Raw genomic sequence first — 25,109 nt, 5'->3', positions numbered from 1 at the left:
ATTCATCCATAACTGCTTAGTCGAGACAACAATGACCTTTGATCGAAACCCTAGTTTCATTTGTTTGCTGCAGTCATGTCTTGTTTCAATGATGGACCACTCCCTCAACAGGCCTCTGTTTGGCGTGAAATTTCAGGTGAAGGTTGCTCATAAAAGCTCTATCGAATCTGTTGTAATAAAGGGTTTTAGGGAAAGTGTCAGATTCCAAACGGATCCTTAGATCCTTAAGGGTTTAATGGTCCTTGTAATATTCTAGAACTCTCTCCGTTGTTATAAATAAAGAGGGTTGGTGTCATATTTGACACAAGTCATTACCCCATTCAACATGGTATCAGAGCCTTTGGATCCAAACCCTAAGGGTTTCCTCCTTTCCCCATCTCTTTCTCCCTTTTCTCTCTTTCTCTCTCTCTCTCCCAACGCCTCCCTCCATCTGTGCCACCTTCTATCTCTCTTCTTCTGCTTCTCTCTCACGATGGTACTTAAACCACCAAGAGAGCCACTAGCCTCCATTTCCCTTCTCCCCTGGGCTCTCAGACTCCCTTCCACAATGATCTGAGAGACCCAGCTCCTTCCCATCAAATTTTTCAAAGTTCTTTTCCCCCACTGAAATCGATTTTTTCTTGTCAATGTGCTTTTTCCCTACTTGATGCTCCGATTCTTGATGTTTTTTATAATTGGTGCTCCTCATCCTTGTAGTGATATGTACTAGCCACTTTACCATCTCAAGACTCTATTCCAAAGTTATCCCCAAAATCTATTTGTCAAGGTTTTCACCCTTTATAGATTTTTAGGTTTTTTTCGCCTTTCCTGCTTTTTGGTGCTTTTTTGTGCTTCTTCTAGCTCTGACCAGTGCCTCTTCCATTAGGACAACCCCCTTGAGTTGCAATCATGTCTACCAGCTCTTCTGCTCCCACTGGTGGAGACACCTCAGCTCTTCCCACCTTTCCTTCTTGTGCTATCAAGCTTGATGGCACAAACTACCTTATTTGGTCACGCTCAATATGCATCTCCATCAAGTCGCATGGCTATTACAGGTGCCTCACTGGAACATCGTAGCATCCAACCACCAACCAGAGATTGACAAGTGGCATTATGCCAACTCTCTGGTTATGGACTTCCTTGTCAACTCCATGTAGCCACAACTTTCACGTGGCGATCTCCTTCTTGACTCTACTGCGAAGATCTAGAAGTCTGTCTAGGATATCTATTCCCTCGTGGTGAATGATGCTCAGGTCTTTAAACTGTGTAGAAGGTTTGTGACCTGAGGCAGAGAGGACTCACACTATCACAGTACTACTATGAGTTGCGCGCACTATGGACTGAGTTGAACTTCTGTGAGGAGTATACTCCTTCCACCCCTGCAAATGTCATCGGTTTTCAGAAACAAGAGGACAAGATCCAGTCTTATGACTTCTTGGAAGTCTAAATGCAAAGTTTGATCAGTTACGGTCCCAGGTTCAAAGTCGTATTCCCTTTCCTACCTTGGATCAAGCCTATGTTGTGATCCAACTTGAGGACACCCGTCATACCACCATGCTTCCACAACCTACTGCCAGTCCCACTGAGAGATCTGCAATCTCTGGCACTCAGTCCCTCAGTGTAGTCCCCTAGTCTGGTGGCTCCTGTACTAGAGTTCTAGTGAAGTGTAATTACAGTGAGAAAGAGCATCACACCAAAGAGCACTGCTAGAAGCTTCATGGTCGTTCTGCTAAAATATCTGGCAAAGGGCGAGGGAAGGGTCGTGTCGGTACTCCTGGTCAGGCCAACAATACTGAGGTCCTAGACTCTGACTCTGACTCTGACACTGGTCCTATCATCTCTATAGCCTCACTATCATATGATGAGCTCACTACCATCCGGCACCCTCTGACATATCCGAAGTCTCCTGGACCAGCTACTGCAAACTCTGCTCATTCCACCCCATCTGGGTCAAGTATCTCTTCTTGTGGCCATACTGTGTCTGTCCTTTCTACCCCCTAGATTATAGACTCCGGGACTTCTGATCATATGACAGATTGCTTGTCTCTTTTCTCCTAGTATACTACTAGCCCTGGTAATAATAATGTCAAGTTGGCTAACGGGACTTATTCCACTATTTTAGGAAAGGGCTTCATTAGTTGTACTCCTTTAGCCCTTTCTACTATATTACATGTCCTCTCTTTTCCTACTAACCTATTGTCCATTAGTAGTCTTACTTCCGATCTTAATTGCAAAGTCATATTTTTCCCGTCTCATTGTGTTTTCCAAGATCTAGTGACAGGGGCAACAATTGGCTTTGGTAGGGTGCATAGTGGTTTGTATCTGCTTGATGATGACTCAGTGTTGGTCTCTGGTTAGGCTCTTCAGACATCCTCTACGTCACCCCCTGTCTCTGAGTTACTAAAATGGCATCATCAGTTAGGACATCCTCCTCTGGAAAATTTAGCTAGGCTTTTTCCTTCCTTTAAAATTGTAATTCGAGTCAATTTTTTAGTGAGGCATGGATATTCGCCAAACAAACTCGGATCACTTACTTTGTTTCTGGAAATAAAAGTGTCACTTCTTTTTCATTGATACAAATTGATATTTGGGGTCCATCCTGCTATGTGTCTATCAATGGTTATCGGTGGTTTGTCTCTTTTATTGATTGTCATTCTCATACCACTTGTGTTTATATAATGCGAACCAAGGACAAGGCCTTCCATTGCTTTCAGCAGTTTCACTGCATGGTTCAGACTTAGTTCGGTGCTACCATCAAGATCCTTCGAAGCAATAATGGCCATGAATACTTCGAAGGGTCCTTTCAGGCCTACCTTTCCACTAATGGAATGATCTATCAGGCTAGTTGTGTATATACCCCAGCACAAAATGGGGTTATTGAGCTGAAGAATCACCACCTTTGTGAGGTAGCACACTCTTATTTTTTAGATGCAAGTTCCTCCCCAGCACTGAAGTGATGCGTTTCTGACTATTGTCTTTCTGATCAACTGAATGCCTTCTCAGGTTCATTCCTTCTGCTCCCCTCTGGATCTTCTCTAGGGTTTCACTGTTTTTCCAGTTCCTCCCCAAGGTATTCGGCAGTGTCTACTATGCTCACAATCATCATCCTTATGGAAAGTTTGATCCTCGTGGTATCTGGAGTATTTTTCTACGAGGATACTCCTACTCAGAAAGGCTATCGGTGTTTTCATCATCCTACTCATCGTTGGTTTGTGACTATGAATGTTGTCCTTTATAAATCTATGACATACTACACTGTGGCACCTCTTCAAGAGGAGTCTCCTTCCATTGTGGAAGATGTGCCACCTCTTGAACTCGTTATCCATACCGGTATGCCATTTTAGAGGGAGAGTGACACTTTTACATCGCCTCGACTAGAGATACGTGTTTATAGTCGCAGACAACATACTCAAACCACTACACATCCAGCATCTACCCTACTATGCCAATTGTCTCCTCTCGAACCTGATTTTATCCCCTTGGACCCAGGTAATTCTCCTTCTCCTTTTGTTGATCCATCTCTTAAAATTTCACATTGTTATTCGTAAAGGCATCAGGTCTTGTACTTTACATCCTATTGCTAAAAATTGTTTCTTATGACTCACTTTCTCCTTCCTACTATAGTTTTGTGTCTTCTCTATCCTCCGTGTGATGCAGATCCAGATTCCAAAACCGGAATCAGATCGCTTAAGGCCCACTTAACTAAAAAAAATAGCACAAATTTCGTAACCAAAGATCAAAAGAGAATGGTAGTTCTATAAATAAGTTGAAGCTTCAAATAAGGAATGGCAAAATTGTAATTTATTAAAACTTCAGATCCTAAAAGAAAGAAGGGAAAATGAACTGTAATGTGGGCGGACAAGGGGTAGATTTGGAATGAAAATAGAATAAAGAAAGTGGAGAATAAAAGCACAAGAGGGCATTTCTGGAAATTAATAGAGTAAGAATATAAAACACACTTTTATGAGGTTGTCTTCAACCTCACGACAACCAAGGGAGTTGAACACCAAAAGAAGAAATCGAGCTCAAGCCCTTGGAATCTCTTTCAACAGCTCTTAATCTCCAGATTTTCTGTTGCCTAGGCCTGCTGAGTCGATCCAAAACATTACAGTTCAAGAGATCAGGCAGAGCTGGATTGCAGGTTTCTGAAACATGGGATCAGCGACAGTAGCAGGTCGAGCCACGAATGGAAGGTTGGTATTCTCAGTGAGAGGGACTTCAGCCACCAAAACCCTAGGATTTCTGATCGACAGGTTAGTACATCCTTCGCTCAAAGTTTCAGAACTAATGGATGGCTTTCAAGAGGGGTTTGATCCAACTAAAGGGCTGTTGCGTTAGTCCAGAACAGAGCATACAAGTGAAAGTAAAGGAAGGGAATATGATAGAGAGAGAGAATTTCATAGAGAGGCAGGGAGGGGTGCATGCACATCAGCAAGGGCTTCACAGAAAAAAAAATTCATTCAATTTTCCAAATCAAGTCTCTCTCTACCGTGTTACATGGCTATATATAAGAAAATCAAAGTGTAACAGAGGAAACTAATTAAAATGAAAACTAACATAAATTAGCAATTGAAATAAAATCTCCCAACTTACTTGATGGACACCCTACTTAAACAATAAGGAAACAAATTAATATTCGGAGTACTAAATTAACACCAAATCTCCCCATGCCCAAATGCATCACCATATCCATTCCCCACACTTGGCAGGAAGCGAGTGCAGACTCACAATGGCAAGCAGTTATGGTTGAAGAGATGCAGGCTGATGCAGTTGAGTGTGGGATTACTTAGGATTAATTTTTGTAATCTGGTTACTTATTTATTTGGGAAATTATCCAGTACCACCCCTAAATTTGAAAATAACTTGGCGTAACCCCTAAAAATGAAAATATTGTCTACCGCACCCCTAATTTGTAACACCGTTAACTGAAAGTGAGAAATGTCCCTTTTACCCTTAAACTCTAAAAAGAACTCATTTTCTTCCAAACCATTACATGCTCTCTCTCAGCCACGACCTTAGCTGAGAGTAAACCGTTAGCAGTAGAAGGCCAGGTAGCAGGATGAACCCTTTGTTCTTTTCTTTCCTTTATTGTTTTCAAAAGGGATTCTCTTAACTAGATGGTTCAACTTCAACCTTTCTCTACTTCCATGTTTTGTTCTTCATATTCTTTTCTTCCAGAGAACCACTCAGAGCTTCAAAGATGAAGTTGCACATTAAAAGATAAACCCAAATCTCTACTTAAAAATTCGTTTCTTCACCTAATCCCATTTTCCTCTATTGGTTATTCAAAATTCAAAAAAGTTTGAAATTTGGAAATAGTTTGAAGGTGGAGGGGAAAACAGGGGTAGATGAAATTCTATGAAGAATCAATAAAGATATATTATTTAGCAAACCACAGAATCCATAAATCCCACTAGTTTATACATGATGATCTTCAACATATGAACAACAGAAACCCACAAATCCCAACAAGAACAAACATAAGTTTTATGTGATCCTACCAAAAATTTTATGGCGGAACTCTAGTCAAGATGTCTCTAGAGTTGGAAGTCAGTTTGTATAACTGTTAAGAATCTACTGGATTAGTTTTATTCAATTCAGATCTCGACTTAGAAACCTTGCCAAAGCCTAGAAGTTCAAATCGGTGATAACTTTCCTTAAGAACTGTCCTGTTTCGGCGGAGTTAGAGCTTCAATTGTTTAGTTACATTAGCAGTAATAAATGATGCCGACACTTCTTCATCAAAGACAACAGCAGCAGCTCTTGGAAAATCCCTATCCGATTTCACCTAGTTCTGCAAGTGGTTACCGAAGATCTATCCCTCCTTTTGGCCATACTAGTTTTCTCGTTTTGTTGTCTCTTACGGTAGTTCTAAGAGTTCTTCGTGTAGTCTTCGCAGGTGAACGGAGCAGAGCGGCGCAGGCAACCAGAGGTTATACTCATCAGAGCAGCAGTTGTCAATTTAGGGATTGTCATACTCCAATCTTTGCTTTACTAATTGGGGACAAAGGGCATTATAGTAACTTAACATACCCATAAGGGAAGATTGGCCATTTAGCAAAAAAATGTCTAATGACACCATCACTTAACGCCTTAAACCTAACGGAATGGATTTTTTAGATATAATTTTGAAAAAGTGAGTGGTCTACTAGACATAATTTTTATTTTTAGGGGTTACGCCAAGTTATTTTCAAATTTAGGGGTGGTACTGGATAATTTCCCTATTTATTTTCTTTGTTTTTATAGTGGGTTATCGGGCAAGTTAGTAGGGAGATTCAATTTAGGTTTTATTTCCATTGTTAAAGTTGGATTCCATATTTGTTTCAGTTTGAGAATCGGAAAGTAGGTTATCTCTGAGTCTTTAATTAGAGTTATTATACCCAACGAAGAGAGCTTAATTGATTGAAATTGAATGAACCATGGCTGCCGTGCATGCTTTCTCTTTATTTCATCTTCTTCTTCTTACTTCTCTACTTTTATTCCATATTTCCTATCGTTGTTCTTCTGCCAAGCTACAAAGGAGTTGATCAATCTCTCCCCTTACTGGTTGGTTTGGTCTGATATTCTGGGCACCGTTTGCCCTTCCATAGGTGACTCAAACCCTTGAGTTTTTTCTCCCAATTCCTTCCCTAGAGTGAGCTGCACCTCTGCAAATCAACCTGGTTGCTTCAGTACCGCTCAAAACAGGTTCAGGATTTTATTTTCAGATTCTGGGATGAACAATTGACTGCTTGTTGGCTGGAATCAGTAGATCTTGGAGTTGCGATCTTACACCTGAAGTTTCAGGCCCATCGGATCCCTATTGAAGGAATTCTCCAAATCTGAAGTCCACCCCTGTTCTTCTTGGCCAAAGGTTGAAGACAACCTCATAGAAGTGGGTTTTATATTCTTATTTTTTTACTTTTCAGAAATACCTATCTCTTTTACTTTTATTCTCCACTTTCCTCAATTCTATTTTCATTCCATATCTCCACGCATGTTACAATCCACTTTCTCTTCTTTTCTTTTATGATCTAAAGTTTTAGTAAATTACAATTCTGCCATTCCTTATTGGAAGGTTCAACTTATATATAGAAATGCCATTCTCTTTTCATATTTGGTTATGAAATTTGTGCTATTTGTTAAACAAGTGGACCCTAAGCGATCCAATTCCAATTTTGGAATCTGGATCCGCATCACAGGCTCTAAAGAAGAATGACACCTAGGATCTAGTCCGTCTTCCCTAACAGAAGAAAAAGGTTGGTTGTAAGTGGGTCTTCACAATGAAACAAAAGGTTGATGATACAGTGGATCGGTACAAGGCCAGACTTGTTGCCAAGGGCTTCACTCAGACCTATAGGATTGACTACCAAGAGACGTTTGGTCCAGATGCTAGGATGAACACAATCCGTTTGGTCCAGATGCTAGGGTCACTTGCTCCAAAACCCAAGGGAAGGTATGCAAGATGAAGCGTGTATTGTATGGGCTAAAGCAATCCCCCCGCGCTTGGTTTGGGCATTTCCACAAGGCTACGATTGCTATAGGCTACTCTCAAAGCAATGCCGACCACACTCTGTTCATCAAGAGATCTTGTGGAAAGATTGTTATCCTGATAGTCTATGTAGCTGATATTGTTGTTACTCGTGATGATATGGCAGAGATCTCTCGCCTCATGAGATACTTGGGTGAAGAGTTCAAGATCATAGATCTAAGATGGCTTTGTAACTTCCTTGACATTGAAGTTGCCAAGTCTCCTCATGAGATCTACTTGTCTCAGCGGAAGTATGTGCTTGACCTTCTTTCTGAGACAGGCATGTTAGGGTGTAAGCCGGCAGACACTCCTATTAAAGCTAACGGACACCTAAGTAGCAAGGAAGGTGACTCGATGGATAAGGTGAGATATCAGAAATTTGTGGGACGCTTGATCTATCTTTCTCATACACACCCTAACATAGCATTCATTGTTAGCCTGGTTAGTCAATACATGCATGATCCTTACTCGACTCATATGGAAGTTATGATACATATTCTTCGTTATTTGAAATCTGCCCTAGGATGTGGCATCTTTTTTTCTCCTCATGATCACCTTAGGGTGGAGGCCTTCACAGATGTTGATTGGGCAAGTTCTCCCGATGACCGCAGGTCTATTACTGGTTATTGCACCTTAGTTGGTGATAACCTTGTTACACAGCGAAGCAAGAAGCAAGCCGTGGTTGCCCGTTCAAGTGCTGAAGCACAGTTCCATGCTACGGATCATGGCATTTGTGAGCTCCTATGGCTTCATAGTCTTCTCACAGATTTGGTTGTTCCTGCCACCCTTCCTATGAAGCTCTTTTGTGACAACAAATCCACTATTAGCATTACTCACAACCCAGTCCAATATGATCAAATGAAGCATGTGGAGATTGATCAACACTATATCAAAGAGAAGCTAGATATGGATCTTATCACTGTGCCTTCTATTCCTTAGTAGTAAAATATTTCATCCTATTATCAGCAAGTTGAACATATGTGATATCTATGCACTAGCTTCAGAGGGAGTGTTGTAATGATGAGTTTTAGGGAAAATGTCAAATTCCAAACGGTCCTTAGGTCCTTAAGGGGTTTAATGGTCCTTGTAATATTCTAGAATTTTCTCTCCATTATTATAAATAAATAGGGCCGGTGTAATATTTGACACAAGTCACTACCCCATCCAACATAATCCACCCACTCGAAACTGCAAGCTGGAAATATGGTGGGAGAACCTAAAACAGGACCGCCAGGTAACCTATAGAGCCAGGAACTGTTCCTGGTTCAATCTCACCGCAAGTGAGGGTTTTGGGAGTGATATTCTAGAGTTTGATCGCATACACTAGGGGCACCCACACCCAAAATATCCGGTTGGCATGGAATGTAAAATTGGAGTTCCAAGTTCCAACAAACACTTCCCAGGTCAGCAAAAAGCAGTACCAGTGTACCACTAACAGGGAAGAACACAGTAACAGCAATGTAAAAGAGGAACAGGGAAGCAGGGGGAGGGGGGGTAACAAGGAAATGGGAAAAGAAAAGAAGAGAAATATGGAATAATAACGAAGGGAGGGATAACAGGAGGATTGCACCTGCGAAGAAGAAGATATTGAGCAAGAAGTAACGGTCGACACTCAACCAGCATAACATGCACACTCAACTAAACTTTACCCATTCAATTCTATATGTCGATGAGTACATGCTTGCATAAAGGAAAACAACAAAGACCCCTATTGTAATGTTAAGACTAAAATAGAGTTGGACCCTACCTCCTATGTAATCTACTCAAAGTAGGACATAATAAAATAATAAAGATTACAAAATAAACCCAAATAACCCTACCAACCCTTGGTCCAAAAACGAAAAACCCGAGTTAGCCAGTTCCAGTTGGACTTGGATTTCCAAACCCGGTCATGTTGGTCCAACCACTCTAGTGCTACGCATCACATGCGTTTGTTTTTCATGAATGAAAAAGAAAGCAACAAATATTAGAGTCCATAACTAGTACAACAAACCCTCATCACTCCAAACTTCCGAAACCAACCTCTTCCTTCTATATCAAACTTGCACATTCCTTCATTCTTTTCTTCATTTACAGTGTTAGCTTTTAGAACAAATTCATGTAAATGTCAGTTTCAGATTGCAACTATAAGTATGCCATACACATATATCCAATAAGGCCATCCTACCTGACAATTCTTGCAGCGTACACGATCAAAGCATTCAAGTAACTCAATTTCCCGGCGCAATCTATAGGAAACTCCATCAATCTCTAGTAGTTCCTGCCGTGTAGATTCTGATACAGGAATTTTACTGGCAATACAAAACGATAAAAGGTCCGGCTTCTTTACAAGATCACCCATGCTTGGAACACCTATTATCTGTCTCCACATATCTGCAGAATGGTTGCAATCATTGATACATTCAGAGACAACAAGAAGTGGTTACACAACCTTTTTTTTTTTCTTTTTTTTTTTTGGGTGGTGCGGGGCGGGGGAGACATTTAAGCAGAGTTGACATTCTGTTTCCTAAAGAGCTGACTTCCTGACAATTAGCTTTTTAGGTTCAAGGGGAGGGTTGCACCACAAGGGTTTCCCATAACCATAGCTGTCACAGCGCCTAGGCGAACCAAAGGCGCCAGTCCAGGCAAAGCAGAACTCATGGAAAAAAATGCACTGTTTCATTCAAAACTTCACTAACGAGACCGAAATTTGAGTTTTGAACCTTGAACTTGACTAAACATAGACCAACTCAAAGACAACCCCCACGAATTAAGGACGACTCGCCCTCACGGTACACTTTGACAACCCAAAAATCATTAATTGATATAGAGGGAAAATAAGGAAAATGAGTTTTAAATAGCAAGCTTGGTTTGCTTCTCAATACAGGGGTGTTTAATCCAGATCACCCGCCTCAAAAGTGACCTTAGGGATTTACATTGTGGACAGCACCCTTATCTGCTGCAAATTCAAACTTACCATTCATAGGGTTTGTCCAATGCCAATAGCAGCCATTGTATATTTTCTTTTTAACTCAAACAAGGATGAATGCCTTGGTCCCTCAACCTCATCTATCATATGCAACATCCGGTATTAACAGGAATCAAAGGCCTTTATCATGGAGCATTTCTCCTCTCCCCACCCCCTGCTGAGATGACCTGATCCTCCCATGCGTGGCCCTCCTCCGACAGCTCCAGCGGTCAGAATCCCTGCCCCCTCATCCCTTTCCTCCCCTGGTCTCCCCCTTGATCCTTCTCCTTGCCCCTCCTCCTCCTTGGCCCCTTCTCCTCGTCCTCTGCCCACTCCCTCAACCTAGGCCTCTACTGTAAATCACTCCTCCTCCACCTCATACTGGCCACTCCCTGTTTTACATCCCCCCCCCTCTTTTCTGTGGTTGGAGACAAGAAGACTGGGCTTTGTCCCTCCGGTTTGCTCCAGTCCAAAATCTCAAAGTGGCAGAACTATCTGGTAGGCCATTTCCTCGGGATTCAACCACCCTTGCACATCGTCAAAGCTTCTCTTACTAAGCAATGGAGAATCGCCAGTCAACTGTCCACCTTCCTGCTTGAGAATGGAATCTTCGTTTTCAAGTTCTCTGTTGAAGCGGATAAGATTCATGCTCTTGAAGGGGGGGCCTTGGCTCGTTATCAAGAAGCCTGTGTTCCTTCGTGTTTGGAATGAATTCTCCATCTTAAACAAAGTCACTTTCAAGAAGATCCCTGTGTAGGTTAACCTCCCAAATCTCCCCTTCCACTACTGGTGTGCTAAGGGTTTGAACTTGTTTGGCTCCATACTTGGTAAACCTCTTTTCTCTGATCAAAGAACTATACTGATGGACCAATTATCCTTCGCCAGAATCTGCATAGAAATTTCAGCTGAGGATATCCCCCCTCTGTAATGTCCAAGATGAAGAAGGGTTCTCTTTTGTTCAGTTGATCTATGCTGCCACTCTTTTGGTCATGGCTCTTCTCAATGCTCTTCTAGACAGTTACAACTCCTAATGTTACTCCTCAAATTGAACCCTCCTTCACTGAAGATGATGCTGGCCCTGTTGTGAATCTTACCTGCAACCATCGGAATCTTGAGGAAGGGGACAAAAAAGAAGCCTCTCCTTTCCACCTGAGAGGAAGAAGACAAAGAAGACGTTGTACCCCCGGAATCATAGTCAAATGGCCAAAACTTTGCCCTCTGAAGCTACCGGCTCTCCGACTGCTAGACCGACCTCCCTTGGTCTGGAGGACCTTCGGTTAAGGACTGCTGATCATAATCATTTTGCCCTTCTGTCTCTGACTGGCTCAGACAACGAGGCAAGTGAGTACTCCACCTCTCCTTTCTCATCTCCTCGACCTGTGTTTGCTATAGTAAGTGCACCAACCTCCCCATCTGCTTCTGCTTGTTCCCCCTGTCGTCACTCTAGCCCTCGTCCCATCCCCATCGCCCCTACTTTTTCTAACGCCCCTGTAATTTCTTCTCCTCTCCTCCCTCCTATTCTTCCCCTTCCTCTCATCCATGAAGACCCGTACCGCCCTTCCAGACCTGTCTCTCCTCTTCTAGCCTCTTCCAGCCCAACCTGCACTGACACCCACCCATCCAATCCAAACTATCTTTTAACCACGTCCCCTTTGACCCGATTCTTGCAGATCCTATATCCTATGTTGCCAACCATCCAGCCTGCTACATAGCCGACCCATCAAACCTGTTTTTGGCCGGCCTTTACGACCCAACCCATATCCTTTCAGGTCATCTCACCTCCCCATCTTCCTCACCCAACGTTCCTCTGTTGTCCTAGTGCTTTGCTGAGAGCTCCCCTCTCTCCCCTAGCTCCCGACTCCGATTGTGTTGGCTCAAAAGCTTCCCTCCCACCTACGTTCACGTCAACTGTGCATTGTCGGTCGCCACTAATGTCGCAGTCACCTCGCCTACCTACCCTACATTGTTGTTGTCTTCGTCCCATCGCCCTGGCTCAAGAGCTTCCCTCTCGCCTCCTGCCTCAACGTCATCGCCACGTCCTCCACCATCGACTCTGCTACCTGCCTCTGCCGACCCTCCAGATGGTTCCTCTTAGCTGGAGCTCCCTTATGCCTCGGAAGGTCTTCCCCGACACCTCTGACCTGAATTAGCGACCCCTGTTGATTCTACTATTTCCTCCCTGATGGAAGAACCTTTGCCCGAAGCTCTTTCCCCACCCTTTGTAGTCCCTCTTCGTGAAGATGCTGCCTGATGCTGTCGTAGCCCCTTGTCGTGGCCATGGCCCTTCCTTTGCACCCCACGCCCGCCAGCCTCAACCAAGAAGCCCACTGATTCTAAGAAGACTCGCTCCACTAAGGCCTCTTCCAAAGGGCCAGCTCCTAAAGCCAATCAAGCTGCCTCCAACAACAAGGTCTTCTCATCCCCACCCCCTTCTTCTCCCATTAAGGAATACCAGTGAAGGCCTAGATGCCCCCTACCTCTGGTATCCGGAGACCCTCCTCCAGGTGTCTGGAGGTTCAGACTGCTCCCCCTCCTCTCCCATGATCCATTGGACCATCTGGAACGTTCGAGGATTAAATTCCTCGGCCAAGGAGTCCTCCATCCGCTCCCAGATTCGTTCCTCCGACTCTACCCTCTGTTGTCTTCTCGAAACCAGTCCTTGAGCCAAATGCTGGTTGTATAGCGGTTGTCGCACCCCTCACTGGTCATCCCTTTCCAATTATTCCCACTATCTTCATAGGCGTATCTGGATCCTCTGGAACCCCCTCAAGCTCCTCCTCAATATCTCATTCTCATCCTCCCAATGTCTCCACCTCTCCATTTCAGATCCCTCTAGATCTAACCCCTGCCTCTTCACTGTAATCTATGCTCTTAACCCCCGATAGGCTCTCCCTCTAGATAAATCTTCGCTCCCTTGCTTCCCTTTTCATCCCCTACCTTAGAGCTTGCTAGACACTTTAATGTGGTTCACTTTGGGCACGAAAAGCAAGGGGGCGACCACATTGACCCTTCCTCAGTTGACCCTTTTAATGAATGCAGTGAGGACATTGGAATGAATGATCTCTGCTGGTCCGAAGCCAAACATTCCTAGAATAATCGTCGTGCTGGCCCCGATAGGGTTGCCTGCAAGCTTAACAAGAACCTTGTCAATGAATCATGGCTTACCTCCTTTCCCTCCTCTCATGCTTCCTTTGATCTCCCCCGTATCTCGGACCACAGCCCTATCTCCCTTTTTGTCCGTCCCTTGATCTCCTTTGGTCTCAAACCGTTCAAATTCTTCGACATGTGGTCCCTTCATCAAGACTTCCTTCGCATTATTCGGGAGGCCTAGTCCATCCCTGTCTCCGATTCCTCTTCTCCCCTCATCGCTTTTGCCCGTAAGCTCAAGAATGTTAAAGCTTCCCTCAAGTGTTGGAATGCCTCCACCATTTGCAATATCTCCTTCAGGGTTTCCTCTTGCCAGGACAAGATGGACTCTATCCAATCTAGGCTCCAAGTTGATCTCCTTAACCCTGCCCTTGCTAAAGAAGAGAAAGTGGTCACCTCTAAGCTTGCCTTCCTCCTGGCCCAAAAGGAGAGTATCCTCTGCCAAAAGGCGAGAATTAAATTGCTTGAGCTTGGAGATTCTAACTTTTCTTATTTCCACAGATCCCTCCAAGCCAGGATCAATGCCAATTCTATTCCCCCGCTTATCCACAAATGGATCTTCCCTCCATACCCCTGATGAAATTAAGTTTGAAGTTGTCTCCTTTTCTGACCTCTTCCATCCTCCGACCTCCCCCCTCCCCCCTCCCCCTAGCTTTCTTAATAAATTTGTCCCCGATCACCTTCTCCCTTCTCTCTACTCCATTCCATTCGACAATGATATCTTGGCCGCCATCATGTCCCACAAGGCAAATAAATCCCTTGACTTCAGTATGGGTTTTTTCTCCTCTTGCTGGGATATCATTAGAGTTGATCTCATATCCACGATCAGAAGCTTCTTTTTTGCCCCCAACTAGGTCAAAGGGAACAATCATACATTTCTTTGTCTTATCCCTAAGACTGAGGGTGCTTGCTCCATGGCCAACTTCAAACCAATCTCCCTCTACAACCTGCTTTATAAATTCATTAACAAAATCCTTGCCAACAGAATCCAAAAGGTTGTGGACTCATTAGTAAGTGCTAACCAATCTGCTTTCATAGCAGATAGGAGCATAGTTGACAACATCATTCTTTGTCATGAGATTGTGAGAGGTTTTGACAAGAAATCCCACTCTGCCTTGACCCTCCCCAAGATTGACCTTCACAAAGCTTTTGATTCCATCAGTTGGGACTTCATCTCCACTGTCCTTCTCCAAATTTCCTTCCCCCCTCCTTTGTCCACTGGATTTGTTGTGGTATCTCCCCCCTGATTCTCCATTCCAATCAACGGTAGCCATGTTGGATACTTTTCCTCCTCTATTGGTATTCGTCAAGGATGCCCTCTCTCCCCTTTCCTCTTCTACCTGTCCCTTGAGGTGCTCTCTAGATCCATCCAATCCTCCACAGACCTCCACCTTATCTCCCCCATCCCTAAGTGCAAATCCCTTCTTCTCACCCACCTTGCTTTTGCAGATGACCTCATGATCTTCTCATCAACTGATCCCCAATCCTTCTCCTCCATAATGTCCTCCCTAGATCTCTTCGCTTCTCTCACCGGCCTCCGCACCAATTTTCTCAAATCCAAGCTCTTCTACTCTGATGTTCCTGACTCTATTAAAGCCTCCCTCCTCCCGATTACGGGCTTCTCCCTTGGTTCTCTTCAGGTTAAATACCTTGGCCTTCCGCTCATCTCTGCCAGGCTTTCGGCGCACCACTATACTCTCATTCTAGACCTTATGAGGAAAAGGCTTCAGCTCTGGAAAGGAAAAATTCTTTCTTATGCAGGGAGATTAGTCCTCGTCAAATCTGTTCTCCAGTCCATATATTTGTTCTAGTCTGGGATCTTTGTTCTCCCTGATTCCTCCATAAAATTGGTCGAGTCTCCTCTCCATTCCTTCCTCTGGAAAGGTTCTGACTCTACCAAATTCCTCCATCCTATCAGTTGGGACAAAGTCTATGGTCCCTTCTCTTAAGGAGGTCTGGGAATCAAAAGAATCAAGGATGTCAATAAGGTCGGTATTGTCAACCTCATCTGGAAGATTACGTCCAAGCACAATAGTATTTGGGTTAATTAGGTCTCCTCCCAACTCCTCAGAAACAACTCTCTTTGGACTGTCTATCTCCCCCCTAACTCCTCTTGGATTTGGCGCCACATCCACTCCCTCAGGTCCTTGGCCTTATCAGCGATTTCATGCTCCATTGGGGATGGCTCCCGGACGTCTCTCTGGATCGACCCTTCGCATCCTCCTCCCCCAGATTTTCCTGACTCTATTAAAGCCTCCCTCCTGATTACGGGCTTCTCCCTTGGTTTCCTTCTGGTTAAATACCTTGGCCTTCCGCTTATCTCTGCCAGGCTTTCAGCCCACCACTATAATCCCATTCTAGACCTTATAAGGAAAAGGCTTAAGCCCTGAAAAGGAAAAATTCTTTCTTATGCAGGGAGATTAGTCCTCGTCAAATCTGCTCTCCAGTCCATGTATCTGTTCTAGTTTGGGATCTTTGTTCTCCCTGATTCCTCCATAAAATGGGTCGAGTCTCCTCCATTCCTTCCTCTGTAAAGGTTCTGACTCTGCCAAATTCCTCCATCCTATCAGTTGGGACAAAGTCTATGGTCCCTTCTCTTAAGGAGGTCTGGGAATCAAAAGAATCAAGGATGCCAATAAGGTCGGTATTCTCAACCTCAGGTGGAAGATTATGTCCAAGCACAATAGTATTTGAGTTAATTAGGTCTCCTCCCACCTCCTCAGAAATAACTCTCTTTGGACTGTCTGTCTCCCCCCTGACTCCTCTTAGATCTGGTGCCACATCCACTCCCTCAGACCCTTGGCCTTATCGGAAATTCCATGCTCCATTGGGGATGGCTCCCGGACCTCTCTGGATTTACCCTTGGCATCGTCCTTCACCAGATTTCCCATAGAGTCATCTACTCCTCTAGCCTGGCCAGATCTTCCAAAGTGTCTTCCATCATCTTTCAAGGATCTTGGTCTCCCCCAACCGCTCCCCCTACGCTGGCGGATCTCTGGTCCTCCCTCCCTCCTATTCCTCCAGGATACCGTGGACGGCAAGACAAAATCATCTGCACTCTGTCCCCCTAGGATTTTTCTCTGCTACCTCTGCTTGGGATTTATTTGCACCAAGGATCCTCTCTCCCCTTGGGGGAAAATCATTCGATTGAAGGGTCACATCACTCGCCAAAACTTCACTACCTGGCGTGCCCTCTCTAACTGCCAACCCACCCAGAGCTTCCTTATTCACCAGCACATTCAAGTTCCCCCTTCCTGTTGTCTTTGCTAGAATGGAACTGAAGATGTTGACCATTTCTTCTTCTCCTATCCTTTTTCCTCCTCAGTCTGGAAAAAGGTTCTTAAGTCCTGCTGGCCTTCTTCTCGAAAGATCCTTCCCCTGAAAAGAAAATGGATTTGGGTGGACATGACCTTCGGAGGCCCCACTATTTGCGATATTGTTGGAAAGCTTGCCCTCTGTGCTACGATCAACCATATTTGGATGGAGCGTAATCTCCGTAGATGGACTTCCAACTCTAGACCCTTCAATAGGATTTAGAAAGCCATCTATACTTTGATGTCAACTCCAAGCTTGGATGCCTCACTCATCGGACGGTCAGTGACACCCGAAGGGACAAGCTTATTGTTGTCTCCTGGGTCTCCCTCATAATATTATTACCCCCCTCTTGATGTTCCTCCGTGTCTTTAAGGCCCCTGTTTAGCTCTTGTTGATTTGCTATTTTGCTGGCTTTGCCATGGGTTTGTCTCCCCCACACCCCTTTTTCCTCCCCCCCCCCCCCCCCCCCCCACGCGTATATTTCTTTTCCTGCTTGGTAATGAATTTATTTATTCATCCAAAATAATAATAAAAGCCTTTGTCTAAAACATGCCATCTCATCTCAGGAAAGAAACAATCGAAACCCAAAAAGATAAGATAGTTTAATTCTGCTTTTGAGTAAATGACTGTGTATGTTGGACAAATGAGTATGACATGTATTTAGTAATTGACACAGCTATATTTCATAAAAAGTCTTTATATGATACTGGGAAACCTATCAAGTGCTACTTGGACAAATAAAAGGGACAAACTATAACTACATTCACATTACCTGCAGCTCTCCGAGCAAGAAAATAGGAATCAGACATCTGGTAAACCCACTGGGGCCAGAACGACCGTGGAGGTCCACGCAACCATCCCCGTTCCTTCTTCCCTTTTCCAATAATGAACTGGTTCCCAATGACTAGGCCAGTGCTATTGTTTTCACTACCTCTCTCAATCATTGAGTGTGTTGACCTCCCAGAGTCATCAGCGCTGGACCTCCACCACCAACTAATAGGGTTGCTTTCACACTCATCATCTTCACTACTTGTCATTCCATCAATCCTATCATGCACTCTACAGGAATCAATTGCAGACTGATGCATTCTCATTTCTTCTGGGGAAAGATCATTCTCAAAGCTTGTCTCAGACATAGATTCAGAATCATTGCCCTTGTACCCACATCCCTGTTGTTTGGCTTGAGAAACATCTGGACGAACTGGGCAAGAAATGCAACGGCTCCATAAGTTACTTACAGATGCTGTCTGACCAAATGCATCCCTGGGTGTCCTCAAAGGAGAATCTTCCTGGATAATTTGGATTTCTGCATATGGCTGTCAAATATGGTAAAATCCAGACAAATCAGTTACATGAAATGCATAAGTACCAAATGGCGTGCCTTTCAAATATAAATTTATTCTTACAACTCCATCCACATCTATCCAAGGACGTCGCAGACGAAATCTCTGTTGACCACGAGTAACCACATTTAATGAACCATCTTCTAACCTTAGATACTTCCGAATCTGGAACAGTGCATCAGCAAGCTTATAAGTTGTTGGTAATATCACACAATTCAGTGAATAACCACTTTAGAACTTACAGATAAATGCTACAAATCTTGTCAAACCAGAACAAGATAATAAAATTAATGCAATGAACATCCAGACAGGATCATTCTATCTCATTTTCAGGAATGAGCAAGGAAACCTAATATAAATGTTTGTGATTGACTGGTAGTCTGCAGCAATGGTAGCTTTAAGAAGTTCCAATCTAAGATAACACAAAAGAGTCTTATTATGGAGATCCTAATAAGATGCTGCAGTAAGCTGACTGATATATATTAGTATAGTGGAAATTGTATCAGCAAAACTAACTATTGTCACAACAGGCACAAATCAAGCAAAAAACATAGTTTAAAATTTATGAATGATTTGAAGCAACGCAAAGCACTTTAGTATTCAGGCCATCTAGTTTCATTTGTCTCAACAATCACTATTTCATCTCTTTCTCTACAGAAACAGAAAGATTATCCTATAAGGCTCTGATATAAAGCAGCAAGCTCATCAACTTGCAAAGTGAAAGCAACATACACTTAGATAGTGACATACTAATAGAGATATTGACACAAAGGATACACTTAGATGCAAAGCCAATTGTTATGCAGAGCTCCTCCAATCCACAAGTCAAAACCAGACATTACTATTCCCTACCATAGTAGAGAAATTTTAAGTAAGAATTGTAAACATGAAGTTCTCATGATATTTAAGCCAAGAGTTGTAAACACGAAGTTCTCATGATTGTCATTGTCCTTATGAAATATCATTATCCTTTATCACGACACCACTTAAATTACTCTATTTTCTACATCACATGGGAGTCCACCACTCCAAATGAATCTCTCACAAAACATATGAATATAAGGTTCAAGATTCTCCAATAAAGGTTTTCCCAGAATCCATACCTCTGCAGTTGTTCCAATGGATGAAAACCTCAGCCTTACATCATATGGATCCCTATGAACACGAACCTGAACCAAATTTGTAATCAACGATTTACAATCACAGTTGAGCAATTAAAGTCAGACTGATAAAGTTACAAGATTTCACATACCACACCAATTGTGCAAGGATTATCAACTTGGTTTAGCGCTCTGTCCACAGCAGCTATAAAACTAGGTTGAACAAGTCTCAAAGGAAGAGTGGCCTCCGGCAACAGAACAGCTCCTGATAAGGCAGAAGAAAAATTAACATGAAACTCCAAACAGACATGTAACTACAGGGAGCAATGATGCAGTGCAAGGCCAGTCCAAACAGGCCCTTAATGTTCCACACGGGTTTGTTATAGGCAGCCCAAACCAGGGCCTATTCTGACCATGGGTGAGAAGCCCTTCCCTATCCCTATTCCTTCTTATACTTCCATCCATCAATTCCTACTTTCTATTTTGTGGTTCTGCAACTTTCAAGCACCAGTAATTCATTCAAAGCACTGTTGCATTGTTTGAATGTTGTCATATCTTTGAAGAATAATCCATTGATTCTGACGGAAATCAGACCAGAAGAATCATTCCAACCTTACAACATCTTGATATTGGAGATTTCTGCAACAGTCCTTGAGTCTCTGAAACCACAGATCCACCCATCAGATCCTGCCTATATTTTGACTGTGGAATACAAATCTGAGGATTGCCCTCCGATAGCACTTTGAAGCTGTTCTAATGGCTGTTTTAGCTATTGTGAGTAAGTTACTAATTTAAGGTCTTACTTTCTAATTTCAGAGATTCTTTGATATCTGCATGGCTCGAAATTTTGGAATTTCGGTTTTTTTTTTTTGGCCGAAACGAAATAAGGCCCAAAATAACATTTGTACAAAATTTCAGGATTTCGGCCAAAATTTCGGTATCGTTTCAGTATCTCGCATGTCTCAATACATTCCATGTGTTCTAAATACCATATCTCGGTCGAAATTTCGACTCTGTTTCGCCTGTCTCGGTGGTTTCGGTTCCATTTGCATATTTTGAAAGAAAAACACTCCAAGTCTCCAACAAGCCTCTAATTAGCCACATCATCACACATTTTCACTTCCATTGAACTCCTACAAGATCTACACATTCAACGCTTAGGAAAGGTAAAGTTCTTTCTCCAAAACAGGTAAAATTTTCAGAACAGTTCGTTGGTTGCTGCCAAACAAAGGTGCAACTCTAAAACAATGTCATGTCCTAATATTTTTGCATTTTTATGTTATAAGAATGTTTATTAACCTTAAAATAATTACCCACCAAGTTTCAGGTCAGAATATGGCCGTTTGACCACCGAAACAATCAACCAAAACAAACAAAAAAAATACACCATTTCGGCCAAAATTTCACTGAAACGAAACAAAACTTCAGTTTCTGAACCCACCGAAACACCAAAACGAAACGAGATTTCGAACCTAGGATATCTGTTGATCCAGCCATCAGTTTGGGCTGGAAGTTTGAGCAATTAAACTAGTCAGAAAGTACTTCACTCAATAGGAAGTTCAACCCCATTCGAAGGGCCGACTTACTAGTTCTGTACCTGTTTACTTTCCCTGGTTGTTAGCCTGTTTTCTGACAGCCGATAGTCTTGCTCTGGGCCTGTTTTATCTTGTCTGTGGCTGGACATTATTCAATGCACTGTTAGCTAGTTGTAGGTCTTAAGAGTCTATTACCTCACTGCTTATTCACTGTTAAGAGTTTCTTGTATTTATGTTGAGAGTTGGGGATATAAAGTGCTGTTGTTAGCAATGAAAGATCCTACTGTGGAATTAGTCCCTAATTGTCTAGTTGGGGACTGTTTTAAGTGGTTTTGCATCGGGCAAAAGTAATGAGGGGAAAAACTAAGATCTCTAAAGAAGTAAGCGCAACAAGTCAATTTTTTGCAACTCTCCAACAAAGTTATCAATACTTATCATGCTTTTTCAGGGAAATGTCAAGCTTTCTCCAAGGTTCCATTTGTTTCCAGGTAAAACCCCATAAAATGAAAATCTTCAAATAAAATCAATTACAAAAAAGTATGCTTTTAATTGAAAGTTTCCTTTTACATGAATTTTACCTAGAAACAAACAAAGCCTAAGTTGATCACCGACCACATACCGATATACAAATACAGAATAATATTACAGAAGGAAAAAAGAAAATAATGCGATGAACAGAAACAGTGTTTTGTACCAAGACTAAACAGAAACCATAGCGTTCAGAGCAGAAGATTACCTTCAAGGTAGAACACCGGAAGGTTCAAGATGGCACCACCATCCAAGAAGGCTAGCCTGTGATGAGTGTCTTCCACCTCTGTGAAATACAAGTGAATCATAAAGCTTCTAATGGTTAAGAGTGGTAGTATTCTGGAAACAAGCACCAATGGGCTCCACGTGCCTACCACCAAGATAAGTATGCAGGGAAACCAAATGTGTGTCATAGGTAAATCCACCACTTGAACCTTCCCCTCCATCTCCATGACCGCTTCAATTTGAAAAGGATTCATAGACCAAATTTAGTAGTCAAAGATGGTATAATGGCAATAGAATAAAATGTAGCTTCACCAGAAAAGTACATGAATATAAATTTGAAAACAATTGTCACAAATTACTGGTCAAATTTTGACTCCAAACCACAATAAAAAAATTAGCTGAAACTACATTTTGCATAATTTGCTGACCTGATGAGTCATGTTCTTGTCTTGGTTTCACAAGAAAAATGAGTGATGCAGGAAAAGGCTGCAAACTGATTGATTAGGCTTGATCGTCTAAATTCAATGCCCCAATGGGTTGTATGGGTCATAATTCTTGTTTTTTCTATTGTAATGGACCAGTTCTATAAGGCCAATTCATGGGGTCCAATATGAGAGTTTAGTTTTAGTTGCTACTTTCTATTTTGTTAAGACTCTAGAAGGCCTAGGTTGGTTTCTATTTTCAGTCCAAGCAGTTTCTAGGAGTTTCTATTTTGTTTACTCGATCTTCAGGTCATATATTTTAGGAATGTTTCAAAATTCTGAGTTTGAGTCAATTTAGTAAGTATGGGAGAAGTTTTCCTATAGAGAAAAGTGTCATATCAGTTATGTAAGGTAGTGGATTTTGATCGAATGAATGAGAATTAAGAGAGTTGCAGGATAGCAATTCGATGGAGCTTGTTTGAGGATATTGTGTGGAAACCCTACGGTCATGGCCTAGTAGATTAAAGCCCATTAAACTACTGTTGAATTTCTGCTTCAGTTCTTATTATTTGTTTTGAATCTCTACAGCTAATAGTTCAGATCGATACCAATACCATACCCGTTTCTTTGTTCCTGCGATACCCACTTTCTGTGACCTTTCCCAGCAACCTTTACCTTCTCAAAAATTCTTCAAATGAGCACTATTTTCTGCCAAACTTTGTCCATCATCCCTGCATACCATTCCCTTCCAAACCCTTTCATAAAACCGTAGTTTTAATCCCAAATGCTTACCCAACCAGTAGCCTCCCCTATTCTGTTCGAGATTGACATAAACCAGTACCCTCCCCTGTTCTGTTCGAGATTGACATAAACCCTAATGGCACCCATGAAATCTCGGAGGGATTTGAGATATTTTGGGGATTGATTGGACCTACTTAGAGGGCCACTTGAGCCAAATCTGAAGGCCAATTAATCAGCCTATAGAGATACATCAATATTCTCCTAATCTGCCCAGCCATAACTCTAATCTATTACTCCAAATTTTAGCCCTAACTAGTTACTTTGGGGTTGAATTCTTGCTCGGCCACCAAGGAGCCAAGTTGTGTAAACTAGGTAAGGTGCTGTGGAATGAGATAAACTCCAGGGATAGGAATTATATTTTGGTACCACAAAGAAGCTTTCATGGGCATGTAGTAAGAACTAGGTAAGTTGTTGCGTGATAAGATAAATTCGAATAACAGGATAAAATATATCCAGAAGCACAAAGGACTCTATGTCCAGGTATAGGCAGTGGAGTGCCAAAATACCTTTAACGACTTATGTATGAAGGGAAAAAAGAAAATCAGGTACAAATTGTGTAAGCTAGCAATGCAATGTACCATGGTTAAAATAAATTTCAACAACAGAATATTATTCTCGGTTCCTAAAAAACAGCCTATTGCACGTAGGTAGAAGGTGAAACTAGCCACCATTCCAATGACTTGATCAAATAGTGTCAAAAGTGAAGACGGAAATTGATTGCCAACTTTTTCCTTCTTTTTTTTTGGTGGAGTGTGCAAATTGGACTCACAGTAATCAAATATTCATAAAAAATTGATGCGGCAAGAGATATCACATCATCGTTTACAGTTTTCTTTCTGTGTTCCGGATTGAGATATGTCAGGCAAAATGACGCTGAAACCAGCAAAGAAAACGAGAGTCTAAAAGCATTATAAAATCAAAAGTGCAGGTGTTTCCTGTTTCCATAAATACGATCACTAATTATAATATTAAGCTTCCCATGGCGATCGTTATCTTACTCACAGATCGGATTTGAGACCAAAACTTTTTTTTTTTCGAAAACAAAAAGGCAGATTAAGGAAATAGAAAATATTTAAAGAAATAAAAAATGACAACATAGAGGCGACGATTGTTGTTGAGAGAAAGGGGGAGAAAGGATTACTTGGAAGCGTCAGATGATGAGGAACGAGTGCCATCGACTTCCTCGACCTGCAATTCCTCCATGTCAAGCTCCCTTATCTGCTCGATTTGAAGACGCTCGCTTTCTGATATACTTTGATCCATCCCTTTCGCTTACCACTGGTGTCTTTGTGCTTGCGAGAGAGAGGCAGAGAGAAGGAGAGATGTTGAGACTACTCTCGAAGCTTTTGGTTTTGGGGAACGGAGAAACTCTCCATTTCGTCCACCTGTAATTTTCTTTTAGGCCAACTTTGGTATGTCAACAATTGAAATGGAAAAAATATAAAATAAAATTGAGAAAATTACGCCCCCTTCTCCTAGGTTTTATTTGGTTGGCAGAAGAAAAAAAGGAAAAAGGTACAAATTGTACTATTTTCTTGTTTAAGAAACTTTGGTTGTGCTTAGGTGCCGTTTGATAACATTTCTATTCCTGGAGAGTGTTCTTTTACAGAAGTGTTCTTTTTCGATTCCATACTGTGAAGACACTCTGGCGGAACAGAAACAGCGTTTGGTAAAACTATTTCAGAAATGGCTTTAGAACAGGAAAAGAACATAAACAGCGTTTGACAAACACTTCTATTCCTGGAGAGTACAATAATGAAAATTCACTTTTGAACAAAGAAATCAATAATTACAAACATGCTGTTATGGTCAAATTTAACTTAAATAAGGAAATAATTTGTTTATGAAACTATCTTTTAAAATACTATTACTTAAAGGAAATAATAAAATATAAACATAAAGAGTTTCCACAGTTATCTTAATAAGAAAACAAAAGTCTACTATTCAAGTTTATAGGAATTACAAAATAAAAATCATAGCTGCAAATAGGTGTCTTGAAATTTTATTACATAAACAATCAAATCAGGGGGTAACCCTTATCTACTGCCATCTGATTTGCAATTTGTATCATTAGCTCATTCATCTGTCTTCCTTGTACACGTTGACTGCCCTGATGAATTGTAGTAGAAGTACTCGCAATATCACCATCTTCTTGTTCTCCGTGAGCGTTGACTACCCTGACTCTCTCTTCATTAGGATCATAGTAGTCATCTTCCCCATATTGTTGAAAAAGTGCATCTGCTATTTGTTCAGATTT

General features: G+C 42.1%; 1 protein-coding gene across 1 annotated transcript in view; it reads right to left on the bottom strand.

The window, feature by feature from the left end:
- Window positions 1-24,282, bottom strand: part of LOC122062827 (protein cereblon) — a 53,035-nt gene extending 28,753 nt beyond the window's left edge. The window contains exons 1-8 of the mRNA XM_042626471.1: window positions 23,994-24,282; window positions 21,779-21,861; window positions 21,613-21,690; window positions 19,494-19,606; window positions 19,345-19,410; window positions 18,305-18,406; window positions 17,671-18,214; window positions 9,657-9,862 (exon numbers count right to left, since the gene is read on the bottom strand). Coding sequence (XP_042482405.1) covers window positions 9,657-9,862; window positions 17,671-18,214; window positions 18,305-18,406; window positions 19,345-19,410; window positions 19,494-19,606; window positions 21,613-21,690; window positions 21,779-21,861; window positions 23,994-24,115 — 1,314 coding nt within the window. The 5' untranslated portion in view covers window positions 24,116-24,282. The remainder of the gene's footprint in view (window positions 1-9,656; window positions 9,863-17,670; window positions 18,215-18,304; window positions 18,407-19,344; window positions 19,411-19,493; window positions 19,607-21,612; window positions 21,691-21,778; window positions 21,862-23,993) is intronic.
- Between the last annotated feature and the right edge of the window lie 827 nt (window positions 24,283-25,109).

Source organism: Macadamia integrifolia, unplaced genomic scaffold (genome assembly GCF_013358625.1).
Source record: "Macadamia integrifolia cultivar HAES 741 unplaced genomic scaffold, SCU_Mint_v3 scaffold1128, whole genome shotgun sequence".
NCBI classification, from domain to species: domain Eukaryota; kingdom Viridiplantae; phylum Streptophyta; class Magnoliopsida; order Proteales; family Proteaceae; genus Macadamia; species Macadamia integrifolia.
Note: the sequence above shows the minus strand (reverse complement) of the source record. Positions and strands in the feature narration are given on the sequence as shown.